The 12,691-nt window shown below is 35.6% G+C and overlaps 1 protein-coding gene across 6 annotated transcripts in view; it reads left to right on the top strand.

The window, feature by feature from the left end:
• LOC120339313 (unconventional myosin-VIIa-like) overlaps positions 1-11,514 on the top strand; it is a 62,417-nt gene extending 50,903 nt beyond the window's left edge. For all 6 annotated transcript variants that reach the window (XM_078115949.1, XM_078115947.1, XM_039407410.2 and 3 more), the window contains 10 exons: positions 170-323; positions 1,543-1,680; positions 2,801-2,924; positions 3,405-3,606; positions 4,013-4,196; positions 4,785-4,893; positions 6,208-6,324; positions 7,376-7,462; positions 8,101-8,217; positions 9,099-11,514. In XM_078115949.1, the coding sequence (XP_077972075.1) occupies positions 170-323; positions 1,543-1,680; positions 2,801-2,924; positions 3,405-3,606; positions 4,013-4,196; positions 4,785-4,893; positions 6,208-6,324; positions 7,376-7,462; positions 8,101-8,217; positions 9,099-9,182 (1,316 nt within the window). In that variant the 3' untranslated portion in view covers positions 9,183-11,514. The remainder of the gene's footprint in view (positions 1-169; positions 324-1,542; positions 1,681-2,800; positions 2,925-3,404; positions 3,607-4,012; positions 4,197-4,784; positions 4,894-6,207; positions 6,325-7,375; positions 7,463-8,100; positions 8,218-9,098) is intronic.
• Positions 11,515-12,691: the final 1,177 nt, after the last annotated feature.

Below are 12,691 nucleotides of genomic sequence, written 5' to 3'. Positions count from 1 at the left end.
TGCACACTAACGCAAATATATTTCAGTGAAAATTCGTCTGACAATTATAAGACCTTTTTTATGTGTAATCGTAATTTTAAATCATTACTCTGCGTTGTGATAAACTACAATCCTATTTCTAACATTGAAAGCATGTTTTTACAAAAATTTGTCCTTAATTCCTGTGCACCTATCATGAAATATATGGGGGATTATCCATCAAAGCGTCCAAGACACGGAAATGAACAAACTGACCAAATCTTCGATAGTCCGCTGAAGGTTGAGGTTCTCAGAGATGAAGTGTATTGCCAACTGATGAAACAATTGACAAACAACAGACAATAGTAAGCATATGATATTTTTTTTTGAAAGATTGGTTTTTACCGTTTAATAGGTCAAGGATGAAACGGAATTCAAAACTAAAAAGTTTTCCAATCCATATCTGAACGCAATATTTTTTTCGTAATTGACAAATAACAGGTATATGATATTTTTTTCTTACAGAACAATGGTTCTCAAACTTTTTAAGCCTCATTTTTAAGAATTTGTCAAGTCTCGCGTTCCACCTCAAAAATAATTACCTAACATTAAGCGAGAAATAAAAACTAGTGAGGCGAATGTATGTTTTGTTCAAGAACGTATGGATATATGGATGGAACGTAAATATACAAAATAAAGAAACGTAAATATCCAAAAAAGGCAGGCAAGATTAAATCTAACAAATATTTTAATTTTTAATTAGCGTCACGCCTCCTCAAAAAATTGTTTACGACTCCCTTGTGGGGTACGCCCCATCGTTTGAGAACCACTGTTATTGAAATTTGCTTGTCTCCACTCAGAAATAAATGAGATTGAACCATAACGAGCGACCATAACTTCAGTTCTTGTGAAAAAACTAAAATTTTGAAAACATTTTATAAAATGAGTCAAATACCCTCTGCAAACTCACATGCTTGAGTATTAGATTGTTTGCTGTGTTTGTGAGAGGCATGCAGCAATATTTCAGTTTTAAACTTTGTAACTAATCCCATACCCGACTTGGTTTTTACAGTAACCGGGCGAGAGGCTGTGGTTCACCATATAATTAAGCTGTCTTATAGGCTTTCCTCTCCTTCAGGATAAATATGTAAATCCTATCCACTTGACTACACTGATAATCACCTCTGTGAGTTATTGATTTTGAGTTCTATGAGAGATAATTATGCAAAAGAGGAATAATCGACTGTCTTACTAACACTTAACTTATGGCTCATTTATTACATGGTAATTTTAAGTAATAATCTCTAATAATCGATGTTAGTTGGCTAATTCGCGGTATTTATCATTATTAACAGTAATTTTGAAACTCTTCACCCCATTCTGTCAAACTAGGTGTTAGAACCTTGGGTGTTGCTGCTCGATAACCAGTTTTGGTTCCCCGCGGCTTCCCTTCCTGAGTATTGTAAATATCATTTTTCTCAAATTTTTTGCATGATTTTTTGTCCTTTTACTGGTTAGAAAAAATAAACTTAACTTGACTTCACAAAAATTATCTATCATCGAATGCCCTTCTCTATTTTACAGCTACAGCGAAGAAAGAGGATGGGAACTAATGTGGTTGGCTACAGGAGTTTTTGCTCCAAGCACTCAGCTTCAGCCACATCTCCAAAAGTTTCTGACATCAAGAAGAAGCAACCCAATGGCAAACGATTGTGTGCACAGGTATGTCCAGAAGACTTTTGATTACTTCTTTAAAACATTGCTTAACAGGGAGCAAGTTTGGTCCAATATGGGCGCTTCGGTGGTGCGTGTACCAATATGTAAGTAACTAATATTTTTCGGCTACTTTACATCAAGTTGTGTAAAGGGACTGAAACCTATGGGCAGAGGGATATTCACTTGGCTAACACAGACAGTCCCCGAACTCGTGATAGAACTAAAATAAGAAAAATTGTAATAAAATTATCGCCTAACCCTAACCTGGTACACATACTACAGGAGTACTCAAATATAGATTAAAATTTTTTCAATATCAGATAATCTGTTTCAAATCGAAGACCTTTAGCTATCTTACTGTGAGTATCTGCTAGCCATGGCCAGGCGGCATGGCGACTCATGCTAAGTTAGGAATACACTTGCCACATTACCTCTGATTATCCTTCGTGGGTTTGTTTGCAAGCAATCCAATAGTAAATGATTGTGTCCATGGGTATGATGGTTGGCGTGTTGCCAATAGGACTTAAAAACGGTAGCATTGCATTTAAAGAAGTCAGGATTACATATCACTTCCCTATCTAGATAGTCTTAATGAAAAGATATTTTATGTAAACCGTGAAAGTCTTTCCAACAACTATCAACTCTCTGTATAAATGTAGTTCTATGTCTGGTTCTTTTATCAGTTTGCTTAATTAACACCTTCATAAATATACATCTATGGGGAGGTTTTAAAAGAGCTTAAATGAATTTCTAACAAGAGAGAATTATACACCTATATCAGGGGTGGACAATTACAATTATGTGTTGAATATAACTTTCTGTTGGAAATAATGTCATAATGACGCTGATTGTTACATTGTGCATCTTATTATTATATAAACATTAGCCTAGCAGATGAACTATCAAATATTTTGTTAATTAGGAATAACTGACTAACCAATTCATACCCGACATGAACTGAAAACCGGACAAGAGGTCAAAGTTCGTGATATGATTTAGCTGCCTTATCGGCCTCCCTTTCCTTAGGGGCGAATATATAAATCCTATCCTAGAGCCGTGTTCAGTGTAAAGGTGGGACTACCTCAAAACTTATGTATTTCAAATTTATTCAAAATATTTATTTCAGAATTCAGAGAACTTTGCGCCATGGGCATCGAAAATATCCTCCTCACATTGTAGAAGTTGAAGCCATCCAGCATAAAACAACTCAGATTTTCCACAAAGTCTATTTCCCCGATAGTACTGATGAGGTTTGTACAAAGATTTCATTGAATTATCTTCTTTTACAAGGATTTGATGCAATGGTTGGCAACCTTATTTGATAAATTTCTCACTTTGACTATTTTTCCTCGGCGTGTGCAAGCAGGGGTGTGCAACATTTTTGTCAGTGGGCCATATAACCAACTTTAGACATCTATTTTGGCCATACAAAAAAATTAGTTTTTTCACAACAAATTGAAAAATATGTCGCGTGAAAGGCAAGAGAAAAAAATGCGACTATTGATTATCCTTACAGTAATAAATTCACCAGATAACATGGCAAATGATTTCACACTGTGACAAGAATAAAAAACAAATTTTGTATTTTCAACAATGTGGGCGCTTTTTCAAACTTAATCTGTCTCGATTAAGATATTATGCTTGATGGGGAAAAATCTAGTTGAAATCCTTGAGTGAATGATTAGGTATTTATTGATCTGATTCATTTTTACAACTCATTTTTTTTACAGGCTTTCGAAGTTGAGTCAAGCACTCGTGCAAAGGATTTCTGCCACAATATCGCGAATCGACTTCGACTCAAATCATCAGAAGGATTCAGTTTATTTGTCAAGATTGCTGACAAAGTTATCAGCGTTCCAGAAGCCGATTTCTTTTTCGATTTCGTGAGACATCTGACAGATTGGCTGAAAAAAGCAAGACCCAGTCGAGATGGTAAGAATTGTCTTATATATTTATATATCACATATGAATAATTATTCTTCAACTTGGGGTCCATGCAAGACTTGGAACTAAACTTTATTAAATGTGAATGTGCATCAGGCTGAGCGTCAAGAATACGCCCATCCCAGCACCTCTGATTACCTTGCGTGGGTTTACAGGTTCAAATCCAGCCATTGGTGATTCATGTAATCGCTAGTCGGTAATAGCTTCCTCCACCATCAAGCCCAACACATCTGAGAGAACAAACAACTGGGTAACTAATCCCATACCTGACATGGACTGGTAATCGGACGAGAGGCCATATATAATTATGCCATTTTATTGGTTCTTCTCCCCTGGTATAAATATGTTAATACTATCACTAATACTTCGAACACACCAATATTCTTGTATTCAGGCTCCATACAACAGCTGACATACCAAGTCTTCTTCATGCGTAAGCTATGGATGATGGTATCTCCTGGAAAAGATTCCAACGCTGACAAAATATTCCATTATTATCAAGAAGTTCCTAAGTTCTTGCGAGGTTACCATAAATGCACCAGAGAAGAAGGAATACAGCTTGCAGCTCTGATTTACAGGTATGTTGTGTTAATAATAGAATTGGTTTTAATTATCCCTTATCATAGGAGAAATGAAAAGCTATAAAGATGGCCTAATCTTATTGGATTTCATGTCCGTCTGCCTACCATCAGCCCGTCTAAATCTAGGCGCGGTGGTGTGTTTCATCTTGCAAAGCCTTAGGAATACACTCGCCACCTCACCTCTGATAAATATGTACGAGAGGATAGTGAGGCGAAAGTGTCTTTTATTTGAAAAACAGGTTGAAAATATGTGTAAATAGTAAAGAAATGTAAACAATAAAAAAATGTAAATGTCCAAAATAAGGCAGTTAAGATCAAATCTAACAAATATTTTGAATTTTAATTAGCTTCACTCCCGCTCAAAAAATTGTGTTTGCCCCCCTTGTGGGGCGCACCCCATTGTTCGAGAAACACTGTTTTAAACGTTTAAACTGTACAATTTTATATGTGGCGTCACATTTTCTACAGTTCAATTTCTAAATATAAATTCAAATAGTGTTGTCAGTAGTAACAAAATTTTTTCGCTAGGTACAACATCTGAACTTGACACATTTTCAAGCTTGATGTACTCATTTCTATTTTTAGAGTTAAATTTGGAGAAGACAAGACCCAGTTTCCGAATATTCCACGAATGTTGAAAGAACTTATCCCGACAGATTTATTGAGACTGATGTCGCCTGATGACTGGAAGAGGGTAAGATGGATTTCACATTCGTTTTAAGCATAGACGATAGGTGATAAGCTGACTTAATCATATGGAGAAATGTGGTTTTCTATCTATAACAGTGTTGTTTTAATGTAGAGTAGCATGACAGAGATATGCGCACCAGGAAACAAGCATCTGAGAAATTATTTGTGTAATTCATGCTTTACTTCTTGCAGGAAACCGTGTATTTTGCACAAGTAGATACTAAAACCTTTTCAGCACTGTCCCTTCTGAAAACCATCACAGCAGTGCTTCTGTGTTGGTGTCAAGTTGCTTCGCGGTCTCCCCAAAATCGCTTCACGGACCCCAGTTTGAGAATCAATGATCTCTAAGATAAGTTAGCTAGTAAAACTTGTTTCGATGCAAAACAGTGTTTGGTATAGGAAGCCGGTGCTCCCGAAGTATGCGAACCAAGATGGCGGACATCGGAACGTAACATGGGTAACAGGTTAGGGTTGGGCCATAATTTTTTTCAAATTTTCCTTATTTTAGTCCTATTATCAGTTCGAAGACTAGCCAAGAGCCTCTCGTAGTATTTATACCTAAAATTATGGCCTAACCCTAACCTAGTACACATATTACATTCCGATGTCCGCCATCTTGGTTCGCATACTTCGGGAGCCCCAGGAAGCCACTACTTAAGCAGGGGTCCAGAATTTACCGATAAGCTCAAAATCAATTCCAAAACTACTCCATCATCTAAGTTGACAAAAATTGAGAATCCAACCCCGACTCCCGATCCTTCTTTAAGAAATTTTGGCTTTTTCTTCAGGTCTGGGAAAATCAAATTCTGTTTATAAGATCTTAAGAGTATGCGAGCCTCTTTCAGTTGTCCTAAAAAATTGCTCAGTTAATAATGATTTATTAATATTTATTGACTTCTAATATTAGCATTAAATATCTGAAATTTTGATATGTGAGCTCCGCAATGAGCTTACCATGAGGCTGGCATATGTGCAAAAGATACAATGGGTACTCCCATAGTAAGTGTATCAGGTTAGGGTTAGGCCATAATTTTATTCCTATTGTTCTCATTTTAGTTTCATTACGAGTCTGTGTTAGCCAAGTGAATATACCTCCTGCCCATAGGTTTCAGTCCCTTTACACAACTTGATGTAGAATAAGCGAACAAATTTAGTTACCTCCATATAGGTACACATACTTCTGGAGCACCAATATAATGTACTTATACCAATAAATAGCTTTGAATTAACCTTGAAAGCTTCTATTTAACATCAATAATGAAAGACTTCCTGTGCCATACTAGTGCAATGTAATTAAATTCCTATTTTATGTTTTCAGCAAATTGTTGCTCAATTCAACAAGCACAGTGGTAAAAGCAAAGATGAATCCAAGCTTTCCTTCTTGAAGATTGTTTATCGATGGCAGACATTCGGTTCTGCCTTTTTTGATGTCAGGGTATGTTTGTATATTTTTAAAAACAAATTATATTTTTTAGCCTAATGAGCTTTTGTATGACATCATTAGGGAGGGTTCTTGCAATATGTACTCACACCATTTGATTGAAATGGTACATTGTATATATATTTTGGTATCAGCATTGTTAGAAGGGGAAATGGATAATAAATTGAGTCTTATGTAGTGATATACAGTATGGCTCTCCGATACTGTCTAGAGAAGCGTTCCTGAGCGTAAGCCTGTGCTCTGGATGGGTGTCACAATATTATGCGCAAAAATTATTTCACTTTACTCCTCGTCAAAAAAACTTTTACCTAGTTTCATTGTTTGATAAGATTATTTCACAGCGTTTCTTCACTATGGCCTGGGTGAGTTCAGCAGGCACAAATGGGCTGGATGAAACACTTCAAAAGACTGGATCCGGCCCACCTATCAGCTTACTCTAGAAATAAACTATATTAGTGTCTTTTGTCTGCCATAGAATTGCTATAGGAGCTTATTTTGTATTTCATAATATTTCACCCCTGGTCAAGATGGTAAAGTTAGGGCTTGTGGGACCACAATTAAAACCACAAAAACATTTAAATTGTTCAACTCTCATTACTTATCGATTTTAATCGGTAAGTATGTTGATATGTATTTGTCTGTCTGTTAGATGCTCGCGATATCTCACGAAAGCGAAATTGAATCTGCTCCAGATTTTGCATGTGCATTCATCATATGTCGGACCAGAAGCCTATTGATTTTGGATGATTATGTCGTATAATTAGCGAGTTATCAATTAATTAGTGATGGGACACAAGGTGTCACTATGGAGTAAGAGCGCTGTTTTGGGGGATCCCCTAACTTTCGATCGATAAGTATTCGGTCTCTGACCGATATTCTAGTGGCATAAGTTAATGAATGAAAGACCACCCAAAATATTTAACTTAAAATGTGGTTACTTTGAAATCTGATTTAACAAATCTCTCTGCTTTGGATGAAGAAAACATTTAAAATTGTTTTGCTACAATTTTATCTAACCTTTGTTTTTGTTTTCTTCTAAATTCAGCAAACAACAGAACAAGCTTACCCAGAGAATCTACTGATTGCAATCAATAAACACGGAGTCAGCTTGATTGATCCAAAATCTAAAAATGTGAGTTCTAAACATAGTGATATTTTTGGTGCTCCCGAAGTATGTGCACCAAGATGAGCACAACCTAAACATAGTATGTGTACCAGATTAGGGTTCAGGTTGTGGGTCATTTTGGTGCACATATTTCGGAAGTGCGCTATTTTCTAACAACAACAGGCAGGTATAAATATAGTAATGCTCTTATGAGATGACTTGGAAGGGGGGTATGGTATCTGGGGAAAATCTAGGCTAGGATAGGATTTACATATTTATCCCAGGAGGGAGAGGAGACAGTGACATATGACGAAAGTGGTTGCCATTCCCTGTCCGGTATGGGATTAGTTAGTTATTTGTATTCGGAAGCATGGACTTGATGGTGGAGGAATCTGTCCAGCAATCCTCTCGCACTTAACCATCCCTGCATGAGATTCAAACCTGCGAACCCGGTGGTGGCGAGCGTATTCCTAATGCTCAGCATGATGAGCCACACCGCCGCACCTATGTGCAAGCTTATGTAATGAATCAGTACATTATGCAATAGTTGGTCATAAAAACTGATATAAATGAAGGAAAATTCACTACAAAAAAGAAAAAATTTTCAAAAAAAAGTAATCTCTTATAATTGAAATTAAAAAAATCTTTTTCTTTCTTTCTGACAGATTTTGGTAACGTTCCCCTTCACGAAAATCAGTAACTGGAGCAGTGGGAACACTTATTTCCACATGACAATCGGAAACATGGTCAGAGGTAGCAAACTTCTGTGTGAAACAACTCTGGTAAGCTATCATCACCCTCCTTTCAGTAAATAATAAAGAATTACAGTACTTTTTGTGATTTACTATAACTAAGCTATACTTCTGACTATGTTGACAGAAAGCACTAAAAATACGGGATACAATTTGGCAAGAAAGATAAATGTTTTATTCATTTCTGAATATTTCATTACAGTATATATAAACAGTATAGTACAGTAGGAATAAACAATAATCATAAAATAAAATCGGAAGCGGGCAGGCAAGATAGGCGGACATTTTGACTGACCCTTTAACAAAATCTGTCTCCACAAAGCATTTCCTGAGGGACTTTTGCAATGTCAGTTTTACCTCTAGCAACCTGTATGTCTTCCATTGCGTCAATATATGATACTGGCGAGTATTTAATAAGCTATGCTTTCCCCCATTACAAAGGTGTTGTATTTATGTCCAAATGCTAAATTTTAGTATTATTTATACATGCAGTTTATTTCGTGTTATGTTTTATTTATGAATGTTGTCTTGTCTTACAAATTCCCTTGTACAAACAGTTTTGTATACTCCACCCTTACCCCTGTTACCACACTCACCCACTCTCCTTGCACAACTGTCTGTATAAGGGACCATATTATATTTATTAAATTTATTTTTGTTTAAAACTTTTCAAAGGGAGTGCAATGCGCACGTTTGTGTTTTAGGCCAGTTTGGTCTTGTGCATACATCCCGTTATCTACGCTTTTGTTGCTTTTTACGAGACAAATAAACATACATACATACATGGGCACAGTCGAACAAAATTAGTGTGTTTTGTATTTCTTCTCCTATGAGATTGCTATAAAAGCCACTTTTTATACGGTATTGTCATTATTCATTTCAATAAGAAATCCAATTTTCTCATTGCACAGGGTTACAAAATGGATGACCTCCTGACCTCTTACATCAGTATGATGTTGAATACCATGACTAAGCAGAAGAACAGGAAGTTATAAAGTTCAAGGGTCACTAGAATAATGACTGTGCAATCTTAATACACTCTTCAATTCATATGCTGATGAGCAAATTTTAATTTTTCATATTCTTGCGATTAGTACTATCTAGCTCTAGCTATCTATCTATCGCAGCTAACAGTTCATTTAACCGCTCGCAAACCAGCGCTTCTGTATTTTGTATCCTGCATTTGAGCTGGAATTCATAGAAAGCTTGTTGTCAAATCTCAAAATGAGATAGCATAATAATTTTTGTTTAGGTTAGGGTTAGGCAATAATTTTATTCGGAATTTCTGTGTTAGCCAAGTGAATATACCCCCTGCCTATGGACCTTCCTTGTTTACTTCGTGACATTGGCCAATCAGCAAGATGCAAAAAGTCACGTAACATCGTTCCCTTTTCGCATCCACTCAGACACTTTTCTCACTCAGACAGATTTTCAATCGTGGTCGTGAACATTATCTCGTTTTCGCGTTTTTGAACTCCATTCGTTAGTTTTCAGTTGTGTTTTGGAAACTTAAATATAAATCAGATAATTCAATGATCACTCTGTCTTTCTAGGAGTTTTAATTTAATCGCAGTAATAAAAAATTAGTGTAGAAATAGCTGTGATAGACTAGGCTAAAATTATTTTTACCGGTACTTTAAAAAAACAGATTGTTGTATGCGATGAATCATAATGATGGTTTGAAACACGTACCCCATTTTACAGGCGCCAATTTGCAAAAGCAATAGCCCCGAAAATTTTGCAATGGTAAAGTATAGGAAGAATTTTTCGTGGGTCAAAGGTCGGAGAAAGGTCCATTGGTTTCAGTCCCTTTATATAACTTGATGTAAAATAATCGCACAAAATTAGTTACCTCCATATTGGTACACACACCTCTGGAGCGCCTACTTCAATGCTGAATGTAGTACTGGCTATCTACGTTGGCATTGTCTCTATGAATACAGGACATAAGACTACTGGAGTTGCCCAAGAAGGAGCTCAGTAGTTGAATAGAGCAGAATTTTCATAAGAAAAATTACTCGTTCATTTTGCTTTTTAATTGTGTTTATATTGTGTCTATGTATTGCTAAATTATTTGCTTTGTCAAAATAAAAAAATTTGTTCTTTTTTTAATCAAAATTTAAGAAAAATTTGGGTCTGGTATTTTTAGCATTATTTTTAATTGTCCATTGTTGGAATCATTGGTAAATTAAATAGAACAATCGTTCATTGCAAGCGAAGTGTAACTATATTTTGTTTTCTATGTTGAGGTTAAATCTCAGATCCTGAAGTGAACTACACTCTTAATTTATGGTGCCCGTACTGCTTCATTGCATAGTTTGTACCTAGTTTGATTTATAAGATCTGATTTCATTGAGTCACGATTGTTGCGGATTTCTATGTGTATTGTAAGCTTTTAATATTTATGTATTTTTAGGAGAGTTTTTGCAATTTTGAAAACAAAAAAAATTTGAGAAATAATTGAAAAAAATTAAAGATTTATTTGATTTGATAAATAGATTTAAAGTTGAATTTGTTATAATAATTTTGGACACTCGTTTCGCATGCTATTGCACAAATCATTGCAAAGTAGACGCATTGTTAATTTATTTTATTATGAACTTTAGCATCCATTACCATTGTAGAGAAATGATTATAAAAATTTATTCGCTTTTAGAATCTTTAAAAAATACTTTTCTCCGCCATCTAAATATAATCTGAAACTTTTCGATAATTTGTTTGATTTTAACAAATTAAGATCTCAGAAATAATGTAATTCAAGAAAACGCTATGCCATAATATAAAACAATGGACTTTTCGCCCATTAACTGAGTTACTGACAATTTTGAATACTATTTTGATCAATGCTTTGAAGTTAAACTAACTCATTAATTAAAGATATCACAGGGGGTGAAAGAATAGTAATTTAAGACTTGATGGAGCTTTTTACGAATAACACTCTCGATTCGCACCCCTGTCGTATAATTTTTCTACGATCACTTTTTTGCCAATTTATATAGTCCATGCATATGGAACTATTATTTTATATTCCAGAGTTGTGTCAAATTGATTTTGTCCAACCGTATCTGACCTGGGCTGTTATCTTGATAAAAAGGCTTGGTACGCTTCATGATTAAGTCGCCTCAATTCTCTCTTCTTATTTTTAAAATGAATAGAAAAATTGTGATAGATTCTAGTTGATTTTTTGTCCATTACTAGATGTAGTTAGCTTTGTTTATTGCTCACTGTAATGTAATAGTTAATTTAGTTGAAATTTTACCTGATTTTTTCAAATGCAATTTATTGTAAATTATTATCAAATGAGAAATTAAAATTCATCAAAGCTAATGCGTTTTTTCTTTAGATTTTATGTGGTTAAGGCGCATTGCGTTTGAGAATAGATTTTGTGAAATATATAATTTAGCTCATTTGTAGACACAAAACGTATATATATATATATATATATATGGATAAAACAAAATGCGTACAGACAGATGCAGGTAATAAAACGTATGGGATTAGAAACTTTTAGATTTCATAGATTTTAGTACAAGTTCACAAAGCACATGGATTTTGATTAATACTGAAGTCGGAACGCCGGAGCATAAGATGCTCTTGCTATGTTTTATTTTGTTTGTTGTTGTTTAGTTATAGAGGACTTGCACGGGTCACGTGACTTTGTTACTGGACGGCAATAAAACAAAACCGTCCATTTGGCTCCTGTCAGTTGCAAGTCGGATTATACGTTTCCGTTTTGTTTGGCTGTTGAAAATGGTTATTTCGTATTGTTCCGCTGGCTGTACGTATAGTATAGACAACGAAATGGATCTTCAGTTATATTCCACTGTTTTCAAAAGATCCGGAACGTCGCGCAATGTGGATATCATCTATTGGCAGAACTGCTTGGTGTCAAGTCCAGAAGCCATCTCACTTGTGTTTCACTGTTTGCGGACAGCACTTCGCTGATGGTGAGTCATAATGTGCCGTTATCAATTTTTTTAAATATTCATAAGCTCCTTCATTTCAATGGAGAGCAGATGACAAACTACTGTTATTGGTAGGCCTAGGCGTAGGCCTACTTGCAGACTTGACTCGTGTAAGGTATTGCTCAATAATTGCCATAAGGTATTGTTTCCCTAGTTAGCAGGTAATCTATTAGTAAGTGTGAAAAGTTGAATAGATAACTAAAGTTTAACGCCAGTGCTAATGCAAAAAATAACCAGAATTCAATTGAATTCTCCATCTAAGAATACGCTCGCCACCGCATCTCTGATCCCCCTGGGAGTTTCACAGGTTCCAATCCCATGTGGGGATAGTTATGTGCAAGGGGATTGCAGCTCTCCTCCTACTGAGGGTGGTTCACACGACCGCTGGTCGATGACGACATCCCCCACCATCAAGTCCATGCTTCAAAAACAAATAACTGGCTAACTAATCCCGACATAGAATGGTAATCGTACGATGTTGCACCTTGCAATCTGTCCCCAACCACAGATAAATTCTATCCTAAAAACTACCCATTGGT

This window comes from Styela clava, chromosome 9 (assembly GCF_964204865.1).
Source record: "Styela clava chromosome 9, kaStyClav1.hap1.2, whole genome shotgun sequence".
Taxonomy (NCBI): Eukaryota; Metazoa; Chordata; class Ascidiacea; order Stolidobranchia; family Styelidae; genus Styela; species Styela clava.
Note: the sequence above shows the minus strand (reverse complement) of the source record. Positions and strands in the feature narration are given on the sequence as shown.